Genomic DNA, 24,872 nt, shown 5'->3' with positions numbered 1-24,872 from the left:
TGCAGGTGGGCTGTTCTGTTCTGTCAGCCGCACTTGAGACCCATACTTTGTAGAGCTCCCATCTGATATGGAGACGACCCACCACTGTGGTGGTGGTTGTTGGGGGTGGGAGGTGTCTCACATCTGACCTCAGCCTCACACTCTGTTTTCTTTTCAACACAGTAAACTTCTTATTATATTTGAGACTTCAAACTTTATAGGGTCTTCTTAACTCAGAACCTTTTAAGAGAAGTCAGCAAGGCAGAGGGAGAGGGGAGTCACTTCCTCTTAGCTTCTGCTTCTCTCCTTCCCTGGTACAAATCATGACAAACCAAGAAGAAGGGGACATGGCTGAAGCATTTGGCTTGGCACTCCACCAGGGTATTTTGAGTCCTCCAGCTGAGAACCTTAGAGCAGCAGGTGGAGCAAAACTAAAATTCCAGGAGCCCCTCCCAGAGCAGGAGTCTGTATGGTTGATTGTACAAGCTTGTTCTTAGTGCTAATAGGTAGGAGTCCTGAGGTTGGAACAGAGCCCTTTCTAACTCCTCATCCCATAATCTTTTACTCCAACATTCTGCCTTTTCTATAAAGTATTAGCCTGAAAAAATAATTCTAAATAGCATCTCATGTCACATCCCAAACATTCAGCCTGAGAACTGGAACAGCAAGAGAAATACCATTTTGGATAAAGAAGCAAATGTAACTACAAATAAAGATGTTTCTGTAACTTCTTATTCTGAAATAATTTTAGACTTACAGAAAAGTTGCACAAATAGTACAAAGAATTCCCATATACCCTTCATGCAAATTCCCTACATGTTAACATTTTTCCACTTTTGCTTTTTTTTTCCCCCCTGAATAATTTGGGAGTATAGTTGCAGACATGATGCCTAAATATTTCAGTGTGTATTTCCTAGCAAAAAAAGACATTGTGATGCATGACCACATGGTACCTTAGTCAAAATCAAGTAGTTAACACTGATCTATGTATTTTTATTTAATCTACAGACTATATTCAAGTTTGGCCAGTTGCACTAATGTCTTTTGAGGCAAAATAAAATGTTTTTTTGGGGGGGGGGCGGTCTAGGAAAAACCTAGGATCACTTGTAGCATTCAGTTGGCATGTCTCTTTAACCTCCTATAATGCGTAGCAGTTCCTCAGCCCATGACCTTGACACTTTTGAAGAATACAGGCCATTTATCTTGTTGAATTTCCCTCTATTTGGATTTGTCTGGACTTTTCATGATTAGATTCTGATTATGCATTTTGGCAGCAGGAATCCCACAGAAGTGATGCTGGTCCATCCTCTTAGGAGGCACATGGCTTTGGGTTGCTTCATTCCTGGGAGGTCAAGTCTATCACTTGGTTCAGGTGGGAGCTGCCAGCTTTCTCCACTGCAGTTACTATTTTCCCTTATGAAATTATTAGTTATCTCATGGAAAGATACTTTGAGGCTATGTAAATATTTGTTTCTGATTCAAACTTTTAGCCACTAGTTTTAACATCCATTGACGATTGTTGGTTGAGATTATTATTACTGTGATGGTCACCCAGTAGTGATTTTCTAATTCCATGATTCCTTTTACAGTAAGTAAGAGCTTTCTCTTCTCCTCCTTTGCAGACAAGTTCAGTCTGGCATCATGCTAGAACTCATATTTTGTCAAACAGGTAGTATTACTGTAAATTATCTGGGAGATACTTGTTTTTAAGTTCATGCCTTGCAAAAGTATTCCACACTATATGAGATAGTCCATGCTGTCAATTTCAGTGGTGATGTTTTATTTCCGCCTGTCTCCACCAGTTCTTGCCACTGCTTTTATCTTCCCTCTCCGTCCTGGGTTCTGTTTCCACGAGAGAACTTTGCTTAGGATACAGATGGCTTTTGCTAGTTTTTTTTTTTTTTTAAGATTTTATTTATTTATTTGACAGACAGAGATCACAAGTAGGCAGAGAAGCAGGCAGAGAAAGATGGGGAAACAGGCTCCCTGCTCAGCAGAGAGCCCAATGTGGGGCTCGATCCCAGGACCCTGAGATCATGACCTGAGCTGAAGGCAGGGGCTTAGGCCACTGAGCTTTTTGCTAGTTTTGAGTTTGTTTGAAGTGCTATAAAAATTACCAAGTTACAGTAATGATACCACTATCCATGGATTTAGATATGTACCATGTCAGTATCTTGCACTTAGCAATTAAATCAGTATGAAAAAAAACTTAAATCTTGGGGTAGGGTAAGAGAGGTGACTCAGAAGGAGAGCTTAACATAAGCAGCGATCTTTGTTCTTTCAGCATCTCCTAGCTGGTAAACTTTCCTTCATGGTGCTTGAAGCCATTTGCTGCCATGACATGCACATTTTGCTGTCACTGACCCCTCCCATTCTTCTGAATTTGTTCTGTAGGAGAAAACTGGTTGTCATTGATGGTGTTCTTCTTTGCATGCTCTTCCTCCAGTGAAGGGAGATGAAAAGAGAAAATAGCCCTTCTAAGAAGTTTGGAAAGAAAATGCATACATGATCTCTAGAGTGGTTGGGGATTGAGATACATCCACTTTGGATATAAATGGATGAAATTAAGGTTACATTGCAGCAATGTGTTTCTTTTTTTTTTTTAAAGATTTTATTTATCTATTTGACAGAGAGAGATCACAAGTAAGCCGAGAGGCAGGCGGCCCAGCAATGTGTTTCTTTATTCAGAAAGTATTTAATAGGGTCAGCATTTTAAGCCTCTGTTATTATCCAGACCTTGGGAAACTTGGCTTTTCAAGTTCAAATTCTAGAGAAGAGCAGTTTTTATTGATTTTATTTCTTTAAATTTGAGGTTTTCTGGGGCGCCTGGGTGGCTCAGTGGGTTAAAGCCTCTGCCTTCGGCTCAGGTCATGATCCCAGGGTCCTGGGATCAAGCCCCACATCAGGTTCTCTGCTCAGCAGGGAGCCTGCTTCCTCCTCTCTCTCTGCCTGCCTCTCTGCCTACTTGTGATCTCTGTCTGTCAAATAAATAAATAAAATCTTCAAAAAAAAAAAATTTGAGGTTTCCTTCAGTTGCCAATCTTTGTGACTCCTACCAAAAATTTATGACTGCTAGTCATAAAGAAGTTTCTCAGATGGTAATTTGCATTCATGATCAGGTATCTCTGAATCCTCCCTGACCACTGGATTTTCTTCTTCCAGGAAGACCTCCTGATGCAGTCATGCAGAGAACGTTTATGCACAGGCCTCCCTGAAGACTGTCTAAGAAGCAAAGGTATTTATTTTTCTCCAGTCTTTTCCTTTTTCTACTTATTACACACACTGTTTTAGTTCACGGTTTCTATTTCGCATTGGGAATGCAAGTCCCTGCCTTGCAAGATGGACTTAACTGTAGAAATTCTTGATCTTGTCCACAGACATACTTGAAGACACTTAATATTATTGAGCAGTGCCTGAGGTTTTCTTGTGGTTTTTTGGTTTTTGTTTTAATTTTTTCAACTTTCTTTCTCTTTTTCTTTTTTTTTTTAAGATTTTATTTATTTATTCGACAGAGATCACAAGTAGGCAGAGAGGCAGGCAGAGAGAGAGAGGAGGAAGCAGGCTCCCCGCTGAGCAGAGAGCCCTATGCGGGACTCGATCCCAGGACCCTGAGATCATGACCTGAGCCGAAGGCAGCGGCCCAACCCACTGAGCCACCCAGGCGCCCTAATTTTTTCAACTTTCTAAAAAAATATTTTGTTTATTTATTTGAGAGAGCACACAAGCAGGCATGGGGAAGAGGAAAGACAGAGGGCAAAGCAGATTCCCTTCTGAACAGGGAGCCCAGTATAGAACTGGATTCCAGGACCCTGGGATCATGATCTGAACTGAAGGCAGACACTTAACCAACTGAGCCACCCAGGCACCCGTCTTTTGTTTTTGTTTCTAAGTAAACTCTACCCCCAGTGTGGAGCTTGAACTCATGACCCTGAATTCAAGAGTCACATGCTCTTCCAATTGAGCCAGTTAGCCACCCCAAGCAGAGCCTTAGTTTTGACAATAGTTTGCTTCCCCCTTTTATATAATGAACCCCTATTGATGTGAAATCTTTGATTTTATAAAACTAAACTGCCTGTTCGGAAAGGTTAACATGAATGGGGAGAAATTGACCCAGTCCAGTTCAGCACTATAGAGTGCATCCTGTTTCTGTTCCCCTGGGCAGGGATAGGAGAAAGTGTTCACTCCAGGTCACCTTGAAAACCGTCAAAGCATTTTCATTTCCATTGCTTTGTATTGTTCCTCAAAATAATGAATAGATAGAGGCATCTGAGATACCACCTTTAGATTGATTGATTGAGGAGAAAACAGAGGCCCAAAGAAAGAGTGCTGAGCCAAGATTTTCTCCCCAGGCTGAAAATAATCATATGTAACTTTAGAGAGGACTCTGTGTATGTATTATGCAATTAAAGTTAAAAATACGGAGTAATCAAAACCATAAAAAAAGGAAAATAGAGCAAGTATGTTTAATTATATGAACGTTTTGTTACTGTGATAAAACATCATATTTGACTCTCTGCTTCTTGGCAGCCCAGACAGAAAAGGAAGCACAAATTGTCCTTATGAGAAAGGGCACTTGTCCCAGTTTATCACCCTGCTTCCTGCTGCTGGAGATTTCCTCTGTGGCTCAAAGGCTTGGCTGTCCAGTATAGATTAAAACTCTGAAGATGAGAAATGTCCTTTTGTACGTGTCTCACCCAGTTCCTAGGGCCTTACTTGGGACCATTTTAGCCACCCTTCCACCCCCCACCTCAAATATCTTTTTAGGGGGCTCCAGTATTGCTGTATTGAGTCTTTGGTGTATTTGGTATATTTTCACCCACATACCAAATATACCAAAGACACTTTCACTTAACAACTGAACTGACCTTTAAACAGAATTAGGGGGGTGCCTGACTGGTTTATTTGGTAGCACATACAAGTCTTGATCTCAGGGTCATGAGTTTGAGCCCCATGTTGGGCATAGAGATTACTTAATGAAGATAAATAAATTAAAAAACAAGCAAAAAAATGGGTGCCTAGCTGACTTGGTTGGTAGAGTAAGTAACTCTTGATCTAGGTGTTGTAGGTTCGAGCCCCACGTTGGGTGTAAAGATTACTTAAAAAAAATAAAAAATCGGGCGCCTGGGTGGCTCAGTGGGTTAAGCCGCTGCCTTCGGCTCAGGTCATGATCTCAGGGTCCTGGGATCGAGGCCCACATCGGGCTCTCTGCTCAGCGGGGAGCCTGCTTCCCTCTCTCTCTCTCTGCCTGCCTCTCTGTCTACTTGTGATCTCTCTCTGTCAAAAAAAAAAAAAAAAAAAAAAAATCTTAAAAAAATAAATAAAAATATTGGGGAAAAAAAAAAACCAAACAAAAACAAGAGAAGAAAAGAGAATTCTTTTCAGTGAGGAAATCTGCCTTCTCAGACTTACCTGGTCACTGTCCACCAAAAAATCTGGTCTACATTGGACATGGATAAGATGAGCTCTTCTGAAAAGTACTCACAGATAAACTACTTTGTGACATTTTTCTTCCTGAGTTAATACCATTCTTTAATTACTAAAATTGGGAATATGGTTTATTTTTCTTTCCCCAAAGCCATGTGCAAGGTTCTCAGTTTTAGATGGAGAAACTTGAAAACAGCAGCTCTACTAGAGTTTTTTAGTAACAGTGACCTAGTGTGCCTGACTGTGATGTGTTTTTCCATTCAGTCCCCAAAGAGCCACCCAAGGTGTCCCTTTGTTGCACAGGAGGAAACAGGCTCCGCCCAACCAATCATTCAAGGCAGAAAGAAAGTTCTATGAAGGCAGGTCTGTGAAAGAAATGAACACACAGGCTGCTGCCATGGATTTCAATTAAACAAGTGTACATGCTGTATTGTCATGTGGCCAGCATCTCAGCTCAGTTTGCCAGGTTTAAAGTAAAGCATTTGGCAGCCTGTCATTTACTATTTCTTGGAGACTTAGTGGTGCACTGCCTCGGGGGTCCCCAGCTGCAGAATTTTCACTCTGCCCCAGATCCTGGTCCCACACATTTTAGAGGTAGATCTTCCTGATAAAAACTGGTATATCCTTCCTACTTTTGTTTTAAATGTTTGCTCTATTCGGTTTTGCTTATTCTGAATGAGGGCACCTCAGAGGTTAGGGCTGTGTGAATTGATAAATTTGCTGAGGAATGGATTTGGGTTCCCTGCATGGAGGCGTTCAGCAAGAGAACCTAAGTCTGCCACACTCTCATTGGTGTGTTGTTCTTCCTTCTCTAAGTAAATGTCCCATTCACAGTACTTCCAAGTTAGTGTGGTATTCAGAATTTTTAGGTTCTTTACAGTCATGTCTGCTGTGACTTAGGTAGATAAAATTAGAACAAGCTTAATGCTTTGAAAGGACATTTGTGTTAACCAAAAGTCATCTTTAATTGGTAGGATGTTACCTTGCAAATCATTCCTTATTTCTTGATTGCTGTAGGGCAGGCCTATGAAAAATGGCTATGGGGGAGCAGTGATGGATGTTGGCTGAGGGGCCATTTCACAAAAGGAGGGTGTCCTCCTCTCAGGCACTCTGCTGCCCCTCCCTTTCTACCAGTGTGGCTTTTCTTTTTTTTTTTTTTTAAATAAACATATAATGTATTTTTATCCCCAGGGGTACAGGTCTGTGAATCACCAGGTTTACACAGTTCACAGCACTCACCATAGCACATACCCTCCCCAATGTCCATAACCCCACCCCCCTCTCCCAAACCCCCTTCCCCCAGTAACCCTCAGTTTGTTTTGTGAGATTAAGAGACACTTATGGTTTGTCTCCCTCCCAATCCCATCTTGTTTCATTCATTCTTCTCCTACCCCTTAACCCCCCATGTTGCATCTCCACTTCCTCATATCAGGGAGATCATATGATAGTTGTCTTTCTCCGATTGACTTATTTCGCTAGTTCCATCAGTGTGGCTTTTCTAATGTGGCTTTTTTACCATAATTTTACCATAATTCTGTTCAGTATTTTATAGAATTGACATTATCAAGTTTTTGTTTGTTTCTGTTGTGGTTTTCTCCCCCGCAAGTTCCCTGTTAGTAACAGGCTTGGTTTGGGAAGTTTATGACTTAATTCCCAGAGTAGCAGTCTCCATGAAGGGTTATTTAGGAATTCTCTGAAGTAGGAGAGTCATAAGAAATAGGAAGAGCATTTGAGGGAATACATTATGATGCATAGGTAAAAGCAGTCAAGGAGGGAAAAGATACCTTATGTAATTTTTGGAACTAGGTAGTTTGAACTATTTTTTTTTTTTTTTTTTTTTTTAAAGATTTTATTTATTTATCAGAGAGAGAGGGGGGAGAGAGCAAGCACAGGCAGACAGAATGGCAGGCAGAGGCAGAGGGAGAAGCAGGCTCCCTGACGAGCAAGGAGCCCGATATGGGACTCGATCCCAGGACGCCGGGATCATGACCTGAGCCGAAGGCAGCTGCTTAACCAACTGAGCCACTCAGGCGTCCCGGTAGTTTGAACTATTTAGAAGAATTCAAGTTGAAACTATGTTTCAAAGCCCTCTATGTCTGTCATACGATTCAATTAAGCATTTTAAGTAGATGGAAAGAACCCTATCAATAAATTTCTTATGCTCTATATTCATCTAGATTCTTGGAGTTTATTGATTCTTTTTAAATATATATATATAATTTGGAAAGAATATTTCCTGTTTATATTCCCTATTTATGTCATTGTCCTCCTATAATTTATATTTTAGGGTGGGGAAAGTTGAAAAATCAGCCAGTACCACTCCCATTTAATAGACAACATGAAATAAGTGCAGACCTTTTGGGAACTGAAAATTTTTTTATTTTTATTTACTTACTTATTTATTTATTTATTTAAGATTAAGGTGTAGGGGGCGCCTGGGTGGCTCAGTGGGTTAAGCCGCTGCCTTCGGCTCAGGTCATGATCTCAGGGTCCTGGGATCGAGTCCCGCATCGGGCTCTCTGCTCGGCAGGGAGCCTGCTTCCCTCTCTCTCTCTCTCTCTGCCTGCCTCTCTGCTTACTTGTGATATCTCTCTGTCAAATAAATAAATAAAATCTTAAAAAAAAAAAAAATTAAAAAAAAAAAAAAAGATTAAGGTGTAGGAGCCCTTGGGTGGTTCATTCAGTTAAGTGTCTGCCTTCAGTTCAGGTCATGATCCCAGAGTTCTGGGATCAAGCCCTGCATCAGGCTTTCTGCTCATGGGGAGCCTGCTTTTTCCTCTCCCTCTACCACTTCCGTGCTTGTGTTTTTTCACCCTCTGTCAAATAGATAAATAAAATCATTTTTAAAAATTAAGGTATAACTTAACCTACACTAAAATTCACCCTTTTGTTTGTGTGTACAGCTCTGTGAGTTTTGACAAATACAGTTGTGTGACTCACCACAATCAAGATACAGAACATTTCCATCACCCCAGTGATTTCTTGCATTTCTTTTATAGTGCATCCCTCTGGCCAGCCTCCGTCATTAGCATCCACTGATCTTTTTCTGTCCGTATGGTTTTATGTTGTCCAAAATGTCCCTAAATGTAATCATAGAAGAGAAGCCTTTGAGTCTGGCTTCTTTCATTTAGCATAGTGCGTTCAGGATTCATCCATACAGCTATGTGTATCAGTACTTCATTGCTTCTTCTTGCTGAAGAGTATCCTGTTGTCTGGTTCTATCACAGCTTGTTTATTTCCCATTGAGGGAAATTTCTGTCACAACTTGTTTATTTCCCATTGAGGGAGATGTGAAATAGGGTTTAGGGAAATAGGGTTTCCTATTTCCATGGAAATGGGGTTTCCAGTTTGGGCAGTTAGGAATAAAGCTGCAGTGAACGCTTGTGTACAAGGTTTTGTGTGAACATGAGTTGTCATTTCACCTGGGCAAATACCTAGGCGTGACACTGCTGGGTCATTTGGAAAGTGTGTTTATTTTATAAGAAACTGACAGTTTTCCAGAGTGGTTGTACCCTTTGGGACCAATAGTATATGAGTTCCAGTTAAGGAGTTGAATCCTTTTTCTTTTTCTTTTCTTTTTAATTTTATATTTATTTGACAGACAGAGATCCTACGTAGGCAGAGAGGCAGGCATAGAGAGGGGGGCAGGGAGCATGCTTGCTGCTGAGCAGAAAGCCTGATGTGGGGCTCGATCCCAGGACCCTGGGATCATGACCCCAGCCAGAGGGGTTAATTCATTCGTTTGGAAAACCAGATGTTTGTTGGTCAGAGAAGCTGGGGAGGTGACAATAGCTTGTAGGGTTGTCTGCTGGCCTCCTCCCTGTAGGTAGTTTTTGTGAGTCTCCACACAGGAGAGCTTCCTTTTATAAGACATTACAATATTGCTAACCCATTGCACATCTTTTTTAAAATGAGATGTACGATGTGCCAAAAACGGATGTCATATTTAGTGTCCACAGTCTAACCACTTAATGTTTTGATTTGGGAGAAGGTTTTGACAGAAATGCAATTAAATCTTTGTCAACCTCCAGCATGTCTGTCCCCAATTTTGGTTATATGGTTATATGGAAATAACACCTAAAAAAAGATCTCTCAGTTTTCTGATTTTTAATCTTTAAGTTTACTTCTATTTTTACTTATATTTTACTTTAATCTTTAAGTTACTTATAATTGGAGTATAAGCACTTTTTTAAAAATAATTTTATTGAGATACAATTTATGTACTATAAAGTTTGCCCATTTGAGGTATACATACAGTTCAGTGGTTTTCTTCTGTACTTACAGCATGCAACCATAACCCTAATTTAATTTTCATTACTCCCACCTGGTTTGTATCCATTAGCATTCATTTTTCATTCCATTCTTCCATACCCCCCAACCTTTTCCAGCCACTAATCTGCTCTTGTAAATGAGACCTGGTATTTTATGACTGATCTCACTTGGCATAAAGATTTTTAAGGTTCATCCATGATCTAGCATATATAAGTATGCCATTCATGTTTATGGCTGAATAATATTCCATTTATCCATTTGTCTGATCGACATTTAGGTTGTTTCCACTTTTTAGCTATTATTAATCATGCTGTTGTCAGCATTTGTGTATAGATTTTGTGTAGACATAAATTTTCAGTTCTCTCTCTCTCTCTTTTTTTTTTTTTTTTTTTAAGATTTTTTATTTATTTGGGGCATCTTGGTGGCCAGTCAGTTAAGTGTCTCCCTTCAGCTCAGGTCATGATCTCTGGGTCCTTCGAGCCCTGCATCAGGCTCCCTGCTCAGCAGGGAGTCTTCTTCTCCCTCTGTTCCTCTCCCTCCCCATGCTTGCTCTCTCTCCCTCTCTCTCAAATAAATAAATAAATCTTTTTTAAAAAGAGTTGGATGCTTAACCAACTGAGCCACCCAGTTTCCCCGAGATTTTAGTTTTGATGAAGTCCAGTTTACCAGTCTTCTTTTTATCACTCCTTCAGTATCTTAGCTAAGAAATCATTACCAAAATCATGAAAATTCACTCTTGTGTTTTCTTGTAAGGCTTTTTACTCTCAGTTCTTATATTAAGGTTTCTGATCTACTTTGAGTTAATTTTTTTGTATGACGTGAGCGTCCATATGTGTTCATTTGCATGTGGATGTCCAGTTGTCCTGGAGCCATATATTGAAAAGCCATTCTTCTTGGTCTCTTTGTCAAAAATCAGTTGACTGGCTATAAATGTTTGAGTTTCTTTCTGGATTCTCAGTTCTGATTTCCTTGCTTTTCATTAAATCCATCCTGTGTCAGTGCCACACTATATTACTGCAACTTTGTTTTTGAAATCAGGAAGTGTGAGTCTACCATCTTTGTTCTTTCTCTTTCTTTCTGTCTTTTTTTTTTTTTTTTTTTTAAGATTTTATTTATTTATTTGACAGAGGGAGCACAAGCAGAGGGAGTGGGAGAGAGAGAAGCAGGCTTCCCTCTGAGCAGGGAGCCCAATGTGGAACTTGATCCCAGGACCCTGGGATCATGACCTGAGCCAAAGGCAGACACTTAATGACTGAGCCACCCAGGCACCCCATCTTTGTTCTTTTTCAAGAGCATTTCAGTTGTTATGTGTCCCTTGCATTTTTGTTTGAGTTTTAGGATTAGTTTGTCAGTTTCTGCAAATGTAAGCACTTTTTAAATGGTTAATAACCATTTAATAAAACAATAAATCTAGGGCCTTCAGCTGAGGTCATGAAATCCCAATGCTTGTAAAAATAGGCCCAGACTGGGGCACCTGAGTGGCTCAGTTGGTTAAGCAGCTGCCTTCAACTCAGGTCATGATCCAAGGGTCCAGGGATCTAGGCCTGCATTGGGCTCCCTGCTTAGTGGAGAGCCTTCTCCTCTCCCTTTGTCTCCAGGCTTGTGCTCTTGCTGTCTCTGTCTCTGTCGAATAAATAAATACAATAAAATCTTTAAAAATAAATAAATAAAAATAGACCCATACCTCACAAAATACATGTTTTACCCTCCAGTATACCTAAATACTTCTTTTTAATATGCCACATTTTCTTTATCCATTCATTCATTAATGGATACTTAGGGTTGTTTCCATGTCTCACCCACTGTAAATAATGCTGGAATGAACATGGGGTGCAGATATCTTTTCAGAATAGTGATTTCATTTCCTTTAGATATATACCCAGAAGTGGAGTTGCTGGATGGAGTATATCTAATACTTTGATCAGCTTCCCTAACCTTCTTGTTCTTCATTCAGACAACATCTATTATGTACCTGCTATGTGCCAAGGTCAGTGTCGGGTACTCAATCCACAGTGATCATTAAGGTCCTGTTTCTGCCCTCAGATAGCTCCAGTCTCACAGAGGTGATATATTAAACAAATATTTGAGAAACAGTATCACAGAGGTTTTAGTAGAGATCCTGTACAAGGGAGTGGAAACCCAAAGGAGTTCCTAGCCCTAACCAAGTTTGAACTCTGGCACTTGACTCACCTTTACAAGTCCTACAAGGGGATACCATCTTTCTCCCCATATTAAAGGAGAGGACTGGGTCAGTGTTCCATAGCCTTTAGAGAACTTTCTTATAAACATAATTGCCTCAAACTCTTCTTTAAAATTCTTCGACATTTCCAAGTCAACGTGGTTAATTATAATCAAGTAAAAGATTGGTAGAGTATCCTCTTGCTTTCAAGCTGTACACAACCCCTGTTTCCCACCCAACCTTCAGTGTTAATACCACCTGGGAAGCAACTGTTCCCCTCCTTCCCCCTAAGATTCTCAGCTCAGTTGAGAACAGGTGTTCTTCTTAGCAGGTAAGGGCTCTGAGGTGGAATCTTGCCTTAAGTGCCTTGCACAGTAGTGAATAGTTCGGGGATGGGTGAAGAGTTTTGCAGTTTTCTTGAGCAGATAAAACGAAGGATTTGACTAGGATGGTGCTAGACCAGCGTGTAAAGGACTGGAGTTTACAGGAATGGCTTAATGCCATACTCTCCAGTGAAGAGATACACTAAACTATTTGGGGTAAATGCACTTAGAAATTCATGAATAGGTAGGGTTATCTGCTATGATGTGGAAAGTAAGCTAGTTTCAAAAAGATAAATACTGTATGGGCCATTAGGATTTCAAGGCCATAATAAGTCAATAATTGGAATTTGTGCAGGCTTGTGGAATCCAGTATGTATTTATCCATCTAGTATTTGTTGACTCCCAGTATTTTTAAACACTGTGTCCTGTCCTAGCATAGTTATTAAGTTTATCATTTTAACTGTTCTCAGGTCCAGTAAGATAAGAAAGAAAGCAGAACAAAGGAAAAGCACTTTTTCTTTAAATGGCAGGCACTGTACCAGGTGGTGTTTTACATGTATTGTTTAATTTAATCCTCAAAGTAGCACTGAGGTAAGTGTATTTCATACCCTCTTTTTCAGAGGAGGAAACTGAAACTCAGAGAGGTAAGTAAGATCACAGAGCCCACCTGCCTTCAGAGTTGCTGTTCTTTTTCTCAGAATTGCTGCTCTCAGTACCAGTTGAGAAATGGATAGGGAAGCTCTAAAAGACAGTATTCATAGCATTTGTTGATTTGACCTAACCGTTTATTAATTCCCCAGATTTATTGAATGCTATTTTGTACTGGGTATTATGCTGGGCAATAGGGAAAGGAAGAGACCAAGACAAACATGATCCTTACTTACGGAGTTTATATTCTAGTGAGAATTAGATCTTTAGGTTGATTTGGTTTTAGCTTTATCTGTTTAGTGCTCGTATTTTGTTATATATATGTGTGCATGCAAATATACATATACATATATGCACATGTATGAGTATATCTGTGTTTTCTAAAAAGAAAGTAAGGATGAAAAACTTGTTATATATTAACAAGTTTGGGGAACTTGTTTATACTGCGTCTTTTACCTAGGATTTCAGGGACACTGTATAGTAATACTTCTTTATGAATTGCATTTACCTTCTGCTTAAAAAGGTTTTTTATTCTTTAATGTTTCATAAAAGAAAATTTTTAATTTATTGAAAAGTGGCGAGTATACTAAACCCACATGTATCTGTCACTCAGCTTTCATAACTAGTTTTGTAGGGAAGCAGTTACTCTAAGTAATTCAGTTCAAAACTAATATTCAACTTACACATTTATCTTTTACATAGGTTTTGTGTAAAACTGTTCTTTTACAAAGAGGTAATTTATTTATGTCTCAGTATTATTCAAGTAATAAGAAGATGCTCATTGAATAATATAAGATGTTATATTGTGGGTCTGCTTTATTAATCTTTTAAAATGGAAGCTTCTTAAGACTCTGGATTACATGTATGTCTCCATATTCAATTGTCCAGCTAAGTAAGTACATTTAAATAAGTAATACTTAGAGAAAGGCAGTTGTTCAAAATTAGGCGAGTATACTTTTGGCCCTGCGTCGTATTTTGCATAAAAGAACAAAACCAATGGTATCATGCACTAATTTTATAATTTGCTTTTTGAGTTGGGTCTTTTTTGTTGCTATTGATCACATAATTAAATTTATGAAAGTGTAACTAATTTTTTTTAAATTGCATACTGATTTGGATTTCTTTTTCTCGTGCAGAAGGAAATGTACAAATTACAACTGGAACTCTTCTAAAATCTACTGAAGTACAAGGTATAAAGGTCAATGGTACTAAGACGGATTATAATGAAGGACACAAGAATGGCAATGTGAGTAAAGGTCTCTCAGCTGGGTGCAGCGAATACCCAGAAATAGACAAAATCATGGCCAGTGGTGAGGTTTCAGAAACCAGCACATTAGTTTCCCTAGAGCCTTTAACCTTTGTGGACCCTGGATTAACAGAAGCAACTTCTAAAGAAAAAGAATGTGAAGAATTAAAAACTTGTCCTTCTTGGTTGTCATTGTTACCAGGGAGCAGTGCCATTTCCAAAGTGGACAATGGGAAGGAAGAGGTGTATAAGTTAAACCTTGTCTGTGAAGCAGATGACAATCACCAACAGATTCTCAGCCACCATAATGAAAAACACAGTTCTGCCCATGGCAGTCCCAAAGCCACAAGAAATGTAATTGTTACAGAACCCTTAGGAGAAAACTCTGGCATTTCCTATTTCTCTTCAAGTTTGTCTGGTCCACAATCCAGAACACCATCCTTAGAAACATGTGGTTTTAAAGGTGATGGCTTGCCAAAGGGATGTGCTGAAAAGACAGGCAATTCCTGTTTTGATGGGGACGATCAAAGCAAGAACGTGGCTACTAGAGAGGAAAATGAACAGTTTTTGAACCCCAGGAGTGAAAGAGGGGAACTCTTTCTTGTTAACGCCAGGCAACCAGAAGAGGATGCTAGCAGTTATTGTCCTGGTGAAAAAGAGACTGTTGCCTCCCCCAAAGAGACTAGCCATGGTAACTCTTGTGTTCAAGGCAGTATCCAGACAGACAGGTCTAGTTCTTCAATGCCTGGTTCTTTCACTGAAGCCACGGAACAAATGTTTAAAAAAAATGATCTGAAAATCACTCTAGACACTCAAGGTAGCTTGAAAAACCATGAGGACCATAGAGAAACTTCTACTGATATGAGCCATTTAGGCAAACACTCTGAAGAGAGCAGCTTTTCCTCCTTAATGCCAATTAAGGAGCCAGAACAGACAACCACTATAGAGCTCAGAACGATAACTGAAAAGATTTACAGTAAAGACTCTAACTCATTCCGCTTCCAGAGAAATCTGGAAGGCGACACCCAGTTAAGTGAAGCATCATATAATGAATTTCTGATTGAAAGAAAATCCCTTGTGAGTTTAATGCGTGAGGACCAGATAAGTCCTGTGAATGAGGTGTCAAAACCCAAGAAAGATATTGCTCAGTTACCACCATCCCTAGAATTTGATTACAAACCCAAGTCAGAACAAGCTGTACAGGCCGCACAGGACGATAGTTCACATTTAGATGAACAGAACATTGCCTGTGAGATGAATGAACTTCCTTGTACCAATGAACTGGTTGTAAACAAAATAGAAAGTGAATGTATTTTAAATCAAGTGCCCCTTAATTCTCAAGACCACGCTAAGTTGCCAGCTCGAAGAAAGATGCCTTTAGCAACAAGTGAGGATTCCCAACAGAGCCATCACCCTCCATTAGAGGATGGAGCAGATGTCATTGCTGATACCCAAATCATTTCCATGAAGACAAAAATGAAAGATGTCTCTCCATCAGGTGACAAAACCTGTGGTGCCTCATCAAACAACCCCACCTTAAACATCAAACCAGGAAGCCTAGAAAGAAAAAGCAAAGTGACTGATTCTGGAATAGTCGATCTACATTCCAGACTTCCCTCAAGTAAGAAAGAAGCAGCAGGCTTGCCTCAAGAAGTCTCTGTTATGGAATGTCATAGTGTTCAATCTCAGGATCTCTCTAGCTGTCCTCGTGTAAGTAAAAATGCACAAGAAGAGAGTATGTGTTCTTCTTGTGCTGCTTTTGAGTCCAGCAGAATCATCACAAAAGTTGAAAACTCTTTGATAACCAAGTGTGAAGATGCATTTCAGCTCAGCAGTCACCACTTGCAAGGAAGAGAAGACTCCACAGAAAGTAGCACCCACAAAGTGAGTTTTACTTCGGAGGGAAGTGAACTTTCTGGGGAAGAAACTAAAGGAGATAAGATGAGGAAAAGAATGGCAGCAGGCATGTTAAATAGTGAAGCTTTAGACAAGGCCATTTCCCCCACTATTCACACCCAGCCCAGTGAGGAATGGCTAGAAGGAAAGGAACAGGATATACCTAAAGAGACTGTGTTTTGCAAGTATAAAATCTCTGACTGTGCCACACCAGAACTAAACGTACCTGCAAACATTCCAAGGCCTGAAAAATTGTTGGACCAGTCTCTTACTATTATGTTCTCCAGTTTCAAAAACAGGAGCCAAACAGTTGAAACTCTTGATCAGAAAGGAGATGAAGTCCTTAACTGCCAGCATAATCAAAATGGACCAGATGAATGCAGGAATGAAGATAAACCAGCTAAGGAGACACTAGATGGTGAAGAGAGAGAGACTGTCATAGCACCTAACAGAGACGTAAGCCACAACCAAAAGGATCTGCTAGTTGGTTCAGCCAGTAACAACACATTGTCCAGTGGTAGTTCAAAGAAAGGCAATTTGAAAGGAGACTCTCAACGTATTTCTGGTAGTGAGGAGTCCACAGATGACATGCCAGACATCATCTACACGAACTGCAGTAGAAAGTCTACAGAAGGCATGTTAGACTTCAGAGCATCTAGTACTCTTGACAGTGGTGCAGGGCAAGATAGACTGAGGTTACAGGAAACCTTGGTGAGTACTCTATCTCAGAGAGGAGAACTGAATGCTGCATTTATCGGAATGATTGGCCAGGACTCAGATTTCCCAGATGCTACGTCCTCTACAGGGCAGCCTCTGGAAATTAAAAAATCATGTGAAGAGAAAGTAAGCAGATCATTAAAAGATTGTGAAATGGAAGTGTACCCAGACTCTTGTGCCCATGATATAGAGTCTGTTACAGATCATGAACCAAATACAAGAACACTGGATAGAGTAAATGTGTCCTTAAATTATATTCATCATGAAGAGCAAGTTAAAGAAACATCTCTTAGAGAAATAGAAGGAATGATTAAAGGATCAAGACTGGAAATAAATTCTGAGTTTGATAAGGACAGTACCTTTGGAATTTCCTCGAAAGAGTTGCTATCTTCTGGATGTCCAGATGAGAATCCTGCTCCCGTAGGGAGCCTGGAATCCATTGAGATAATGCCTTCATATCTGTCTTCTCACAAAAATTCAGAAAGTAATGTTAATAGTGAAGAAACTGACCTGGAAAATCTTTTTAAACCAAAAGATGGTGAAATGCCTTGTGAAAACATGGGGCATCACACCGTCCTGCTTGAGACGAAGGAAAGAGCACTAGGAGATGGGAGTAATTCTAGTGAAGGAGTCAGAATAGACATTGGTGTGCAAAATTTGCCTTTGACAATAGAAACAGGAACTAAATTGAGAGAAGAAAAAACTGAAGAACATCGGAGAGGACCCATGGGTCACTTAACTGTCAGCGAAGAGTCTGAGGAGATGATTTCCAGAGAAGCTGGTCATGGTGATAAAATAAGAGAGACCCCCTCTAAGTCCCAGAAGATGCTTGGTGATGAAGAGCAGCAAAGGCAGAGGGCTTTGAACTACATGTTGCAGAATGAAGAGGAATATATACATCAAAAAGAAGTACACACGATATTGGAACAATGCACATCATCTAACATGTTATCAGATGAGTTGCAAGATAAGAACCAAGCTAAAGATTGCAAAGGTGGGTCCACCGTGATGAAGGAAATCACCCTAGCAAAGCTGGCCCAGGGCAGCAGAGCTGCACAGTTCCAGAAGTTGGAAGATCCAAAGGAGGAAAGCTTGTGTCATCCATTAAAAAGGGCCATGGAGTCGTGCACAGGTCCTTGCCTTCATGGTGCCCCTCAGAAAGCACAAGGCCCCGATTTTGCTGGGTGTGATGAAATACATGGTGCCTTTGGGAACACTTCATATCAGAAAAGAGTGCTTCCCTTAAAGAAGCAGCCCCATCGAACATGTAAGAAAGTTTCCTGTCAGGAGCAAGTCAACACGGGGAAAAAAATAAGTAAAATCAGAAGCTCTGCCTTTTTCAAGAGTTCCTCTATAACCGTCCCCACAAAAGCACACAGATTTCTCAGTTCATGTGCCGTGCCTGCACCTGCACAGTTGGAACCTGAAAGAGAACCAACCAGGAGCTTAACGAGCCACATACCAAAGCAGAGGGCGACTCCATGCCATTCCTTGAGGAGCCTGAATGTTAGGAAGCCTACCAAAGAATCAGCCTTACTTAGCAAGCTGTCCATTCTTGCCTCCAAACTGGTCCCAGCCACAAAGACCCAGAAACTAAGATATCGGCGGTGTTCCTCTGAACTTCTTCCAGTGGCTAAAAGCTACAAGCGTCTCAGATATAAAAGGCTTCTGGATGGATTTTCATACAATACAATGCAGCTGAATCCCTATTTGGCAGCTGGCGGATGGGATAAGAGACCTAACAGTAAGCCCTTGACACTTTATTCACTCGAAGCCATCAAAATGAGCTTCATAGATTTGAGCAACAAGGTGCCATCACTGCTGTTTGGTTCGGAAATTTTCCCAGTATCTTTTCACATGAAATCGGGCTCTGAGTGCATGACCGAGTCCCCAAGGACTTTTCCTGAGCACTGTGCTCCAGCCAGGCTCGCCTTAGGAGAGGCCCAAAGGTGCCTGTCTCAACCTCCCAAGTGGACCTTTTCTTTTTTCTTGTCCCACAGTTGTCCTGGGATGGCCACATTCAGGGAAGACACTGGCCTCCATGGTCAGGCATGTGCCCAGGCTCCTTCACAGTCTCCAGGTCCTCTCCAAGACTATGGAGGCACTGCCATAGTCCAGACCAGAGCAGGCTGCTCTGTACTTGGCCTTCACACACTTCTAGCACTTTGTTCTCCTGGATGTTACAGAATCTGGACAAAAAAACGGAGCTTCTCTAGTCACATGCCTACCATGCAGAGGCTCTTCATGACCCAGTTTACACAGGGCTTAAAAGGGTTAAGATCTCCAGCCTCCATAGCAGACAAGGTCTTCTGTTCTCTTCCCTACTCGGTGGGCCGAGTGCTTTCCATTTGGAGCCAGCATGGGCCTTCTGCCTGCCCCTTCGAAATCTCTGCTCTTCATTCCACTCACAGCAAGCAGCAGCCAACTCCGAGCACCACGAGCAGGTAAAATCCATGTTTGCTTTTCAATCTCTGGGGAAAGTTGAGGGCTGGAAATGCAAGGCTATTTAGAGTTCTTGTGTCTGCATTTTCTGTTTACCTTGACAAATCTCTGCTGAGAAAATGTACCAGTAAGTCTTAAGTATTTTTACCATTCTATGTTCTGTCCATGTCATTCGCAAACCATCAAATTTTTTGAATCTCTTCTATCCATGCCCCTGCCTTGCAAAGAGCAAACACCATTACAGGTCAAAGACTTAAAAATAGTGACAAACAGGGGCGCCTGGGTGGCTCAGTGGGTTAAACCTCTGCCTTAGGCTCAGGTCATGATCACAGGATCCTGGGATCAGGTCCCGCGTCAGATTCTCTGCTCAGCAGGGAGCCTGCTTCACCCTTTCTCTCTGCCTGCCTCTCTGCCTACTTGTGATCTCTCCCTCTGTGTCAAATAGATAAAATCTTTTAAAAAAGAAAATAGTGACAAACAATGGCTTCTAACTATATCTTATTGACAAAGTGTTATTCAGTCAGCAACTGATTTGATGTTTGATATATAAAGGATACAGAGTAAGTACTTTTTTTTTCTTAAGATGTTATTTATTTATTTGACACAGAGAGCACAGCATAGGGAGCAGCAGGCAGAAGGGAAGGGAGAAGCAGGCTCCTCACTGAGCAGAGAGCCCAACACAGGGCTCAGTCCCAAGACTCTGGAATCATGAACTGAGCTGAAGACAGACAACTTAACCGACTGAGCCACCCAGGCACCCTCAGAATAAGTACTTCTTAAGTAAATAAACTAATTATGTAGACATCACCAAATCTAGTTCACAAACCTTTGGATTTCTCCCTGGAGCAGAGAGTCTTCAAAGATTGACATTTACATACTATAGTTGTACAATTCATAGAATTTTAAGTGAGCCAGAGAAGAGGAGTTTGACCACTTAGAATAGTTGTAAATCATTTCACCAATATCATTTTACCTTCTTTTTTTTTCTTTTTCTTCTTCTTTTTTTTTTTTAGATTTCATTTATTTATTTTAGAGAGGGAGTTGGGGCAAGAGGGAGATGGAGAGAGAGAGAATCTCAAGCAGACTCCCTGCTGATCCCAGTCTGTATGTGGGGATCAGTCCCACAACCCTGAGATCATGAACTGAGCTGAAATTGAGATTTGGACACTTAACTGACTGAGCCACCCAGGTGCCCCTCATTTTACCTCCTTATAAAAATAAGAGGAAAAAGAATTTGAGAGTTGAATTCCCAAAGATCTGTCTCAGACATTAAAAAATCCTTTGATTTGTAATCCCTCAAAGAAACTGAACATTTTTTTAATTAGCTTTCATTGTTGCTATAATTTAAAAACTCAGCACCATCAAAGCCTTAAAATTACAAATAGCCTGGAAGAGGTCTTGTATTTTGTGTGTCTGTGCAGTCTCTTGTGCAGAATCATTCTGTGTCACTAAAATGCTATCTGGCGCATATTGCAAAGTTCCCTGAGCGTCTTAGTAGAAAACTAACTAAATCAAAGGGTTTCAGAAGAACACCCCAGAACCTGAATGGGGTTGATGGAAATTGAGAGATGAGTGCTCTTCTAAGTACTTGTCTTGTAGTTAATAGAAAAATGTTCGTATAGTGTAGTCACAAGAAATACACTGGAATGAGTCAAATTGGGTTTTTTTTTTTTTTATTTAACTTTTTTCAAAGATTTTATTTATTTATTTATTTGAGAGAGAGAGCGATAGCAAGAGAGAGAGAGCACAAGCAGGAGGAGGGCAGAGGGAGAGAGAGAAGCAGAGTCCACACTGAGCAGGTAGCCTGACACGGGGCTCAATCCCAGGACCCTGAGAGCGTGACTTGAGCCAAAGGCAGACTCTTAACTGACTGAGCCACCCAGGCACCCCTGACTCAGATTGTTTTAAATGATAGTGTATTCATTTTATTTTGTCTGTTTTGTCAGTATGCCTCTATGATCTCATAAACACACTTTGCTCAGTGTCTGACACGTAGCTTTATTTATTTATTTTTGACACACAGCTTTAAATTGTACCTTCTCTACACTATGTTCATGCCTGAGGTTCGAATGTAGGCCAGTTCTTTGTTGTACCGTGTGAAGATGTGTGGCCTTTGGCCTTTTCCTTCATCCAGAACTCTCTTCCCTTCTGACTTCTGTTTCCTAGTGTGGGATATTTTTTCTCTTCCTCCCTTCCTTTGTCTAGCATTTTACTTTGTGTTTTTTAGTTCAGTTCAAGTGTAATGTGGGCGTGGGGGCTATTTATAGGGACTTTTCCTTCTTGTTGGTTCTAGAAGTGCCTTAACATCATATGCCTTGACTTTAGGTTTAGAAGTTTGCTATTTTTTAAACAGACTTAGAAATATTAAGCATGATAAATTGGGTAACCCAAGAAAGCAGGACTTAACAAATGTTAAATTAATTTGTTTCTGTAGGATTTTTTTTCCTTCAATTTGACAGAGAGCAAGTGCACGAGCAGGGTGAGGCAGCAGAGGGAGAGGCAGTAGCATGCTCCTGCTGAGCATGGAACCCAATGTGGGCCTCAATCCCTGGACCCCAGGGATCATAACCCAAGCCAAAGGCAGATGCTCAACCAACTGAGCCACCTAGGCAGCCCATAGGACTTTTTTTTCCTAAGTTTTATTTATTTAATCTACACCCAGTGTGGGGCTTGAACTCACAACCCTAAGACCAAGAGCTTGCCTGCTCTTCTGACTGAGCCACCCAGGCACCCCCATAAGATTTTATTTGAACCTTAAGCACTCAATAATATAGGTTGATTGGGCCTCTTTTTCGCTGTTTTTATAGATGATGATCTTGAGGAACATGGTTTTTTCTAACCCAAATCAGGTTAGTGTTTCAGCTGAACTAGACCTAGACGCAGGGTCTCCTGATTTCTGATTTGGTCTGCTCCTTTTCCAGTATACACCCTGCCTCTTTCCTTTTATCAGTACCTGTCAAGGAATCCTGAATTAGTGCTAAACCTTCTAAAAATCTGAATTATCTTTATTTTGTAGACATTGAGCAAATCTACTTCTAAGAGAAGATGAATTGTTTTACAGCCATACAAACACCTCATTAATTGGTACTGTGTTCCAAATTCAGTAGAAACTGATACAGGTTTTACTTTGAGAGGCACAAAAAGCTCTCCACCATCGCGTATTGATTTATCTATAAGTGATGAATACTCTTGCTTCATTTATAAAAATAAAAGCTTAATTACAAAGGAGCTAACCCTGTTAGTGGTTTTCTTCTACATAACCATGTTTTCTGTGGAACTTGGCTTTAAAGAAAACAAGGTTTCTTCATAATTTTCTCTAAGGGTATAGAAATTAGATTTTATTTTGGGTGCCTGGGTGGCTCAGTGGGTTAAGCCTCTGCCTTCGGCTCAGGTCACGATGCCAGGGTCATGGAATCAAGGCCAGTATCAGACTTTCTGCTCAGCAAGGAACCTGCTTTCCCCTTTCTCTCTCTGCCTGCCTCTCTGCCTACTTGTGTTCTCTCTCTCTCTGTGTCAAATAAATAAGATCTTTTTAAAAAAAATTCTATTTTTTTTGATAGCATTAATAAGGAGATGAATAATACAAGATTTTTTTATCTGTGAATCGTTTTTTGAAATCTTTTAAGATATATATTTAACAACAGAAGATGCAAGACTCAAAGTCATCCTTGTTCCCCTCCATTCTCTTACTGTCCTCTCTTTATTACTCTCTCTATCTTCTTCCCATATAGGTTAGAAAATATCTTCCCATCAGCCTGCCTTCATTCCAGTGGTGGGCATGCAAATGTAATTCTTATGACTGGAGGCGGTTTTTCTTCTTTCTGAGTGACTGGACATTTCTTGTCTTCCTGGGGCCTAATTGCTTATCATGTGCTATCAGGGGCGTCAAAACCTTTGAGTACCACAGTGGCATCAAAATTTCCCTATTGTTTCACTGCCCTAACCTGTTGCTTTTGTACTTTTGCCCCACCTCAGCCACACCATGTTACCATATGTGCCTCTTCCAGGCATGGAAGCTTCTTATAACACCAGTGGCAGTCAGATGAGGTAAGCCTCCAGCAGCACCTGGTACAGAGGGCTTGCAACGAGTGTGTGTGCATGTGTGGGAGATCAAGGAAAGAGTGAATGTGCAACCAAACACAGCACCTGAGGACGTGCTGGCAGATGGTGTACATCGAGCACAGTATGATTCTGACATCTTTTCCTTCCAAACATGATCTGAGATTCAGATATCTTTTATCCTAAGTGGCACCTAAGGTGTGTAATCAGTACCATTTACTGAAAAAAAGTCAAAATCATTAGCCAGCTCATTGAACCACAGATTCCCTGTCAAGCTATCTCTTGTTCATAGAACCATCTTCATTGCCTTGATGGGATTGATCTTATCTGAGCACAGTTCTTTTGTTCAGTTCACTAAATGCCTTTTCCTCCAAAGAATCTGTTCCTTTTTATATTTTTCTTAAATAAAACTGTTCTACACCAAGGAAAGGATTGGCCACATCCTCATAATTTTTTTAAATATGTAGACACAGGCTGTGTCCAGAAATAACTAGAGAATCCTTTGGCTGGAAACATCATTGCTGGAAAAAGGGAAGATCTTCAACCTTAGTCTGATGTTAAGGAGTTTTTGCCCAGGTAGAAAGTGAAACCTGTCTCATATTTTCCTTCTCCGTTTTTCTTTCCGTGGTGCTAGACTAGAGCCTCCATTCCCTGCCTTGGTACCAAAGTCTTGCCTGGTAACAGACTCAGCTGTCAGCAAGCTCCTGCTTTCAGCCTCCGAGTTCCAGGTTCCTGAGTTTGATGAGCTGGATAGTGTGGCAGCGTCATGCCCCCATCCACAGAGCAGCCCTCCAGAAGAGAAGGAGGTAAATGTAAAGAGCTGATAGAGTCGGGGGCAGTACTGGAAGCATCTATTGAGGTCCGCATATCACATGATGGGTACACAGGCCCCTGGGTATCTTTGCTTATCACTGTTAGCTTCAGCTGAGTGCTGGAGATTACCAAAGCAGGGGTTTTTCTGCTTGGCCACTGAAGGCTACTCTGGATCTCTGAATCTGCATTGTTTTACAGGTCCCTTTTGTTCGATGATAGCATTTAACAGTATTTAGAGTATTAGACCAAAGAGCTGCTTCATGCATTCAAAGATGAGTGAACAATGGTATTCTTCAATTTTGCAATCTCTCTCTGTCTCCAACAGTTAACAGGCTTTCATATTGCTAATCTCAATATCTGAGCTGAATGTACGGATTCTCTTCTAATAATATAAAGGGAGTGGTTGCTGAGAACACTGTCAGCAGGAGTAAGTAGAGCTTTGTCATAAACTATGAGTTAGAGTCATCTATAAACTGAGGAAGCAAAATCTTAGAGTGTCAAGAAAAAGGACTTTTTGTATTTAAAATGTCTTACAACTTGACCGTCTTTCTTCTTAATCTTTAAAAATAGGCTGAGCCAGAGAAGAGGCCAAAGAAAGTCTCACAGATTCGTATCCGGAAAACCATTCCTAAGCCAGACCCTAATCTTACCCCTATGGGCCTTCCTCGACCAAAAAGGTGAGCTCCTTCTCTAACACACATAGGTCTGCTTTTTTGGAAAATTGTTTGGTAGAATATAAGGACCTTTGGTAGAATATAAGGACTCTAAGCTATTTATTATACTTCTAGGAATTTATCCAAAACAGTTAATTGGTAATACGACCAGAGATTTATGTGCCAGGGATATTGTTCTGCATTCTTTTTTTTTTTTTTTT

General features: G+C 40.6%; 1 protein-coding gene across 7 annotated transcripts in view; it reads left to right on the top strand.

Annotated features, from left to right (window-relative positions):
* Positions 1-24,872, top strand: part of PRR14L (proline rich 14 like) — a 60,725-nt gene that overhangs the window by 20,820 nt on the left and 15,033 nt on the right. For 4 of the 7 annotated variants that reach the window (XM_059408896.1, XM_059408895.1, XM_059408900.1 and 1 more), the window contains 6 exons: positions 3,142-3,214; positions 12,798-12,821; positions 13,962-19,128; positions 23,102-23,173; positions 23,820-23,991; positions 24,569-24,675. In XM_059408896.1, coding sequence (XP_059264879.1) covers positions 3,142-3,214; positions 12,798-12,821; positions 13,962-19,128; positions 23,102-23,173; positions 23,820-23,991; positions 24,569-24,675 — 5,615 coding nt within the window. Of the gene's footprint in view, positions 1-3,141; positions 3,215-12,797; positions 12,822-13,961; positions 19,129-23,101; positions 23,174-23,819; positions 23,992-24,323; positions 24,414-24,568; positions 24,676-24,872 lie in introns of those variants that run through there. The other 3 variants (XM_059408897.1, XM_059408901.1, XM_059408898.1) reach the window with 2 other exon arrangements.

Source organism: Mustela nigripes, chromosome 8 (genome assembly GCF_022355385.1).
Source record: "Mustela nigripes isolate SB6536 chromosome 8, MUSNIG.SB6536, whole genome shotgun sequence".
Classification (NCBI taxonomy): domain Eukaryota; kingdom Metazoa; phylum Chordata; class Mammalia; order Carnivora; family Mustelidae; genus Mustela; species Mustela nigripes.
This window is presented reverse-complemented; position numbering and strand designations above follow the sequence as displayed.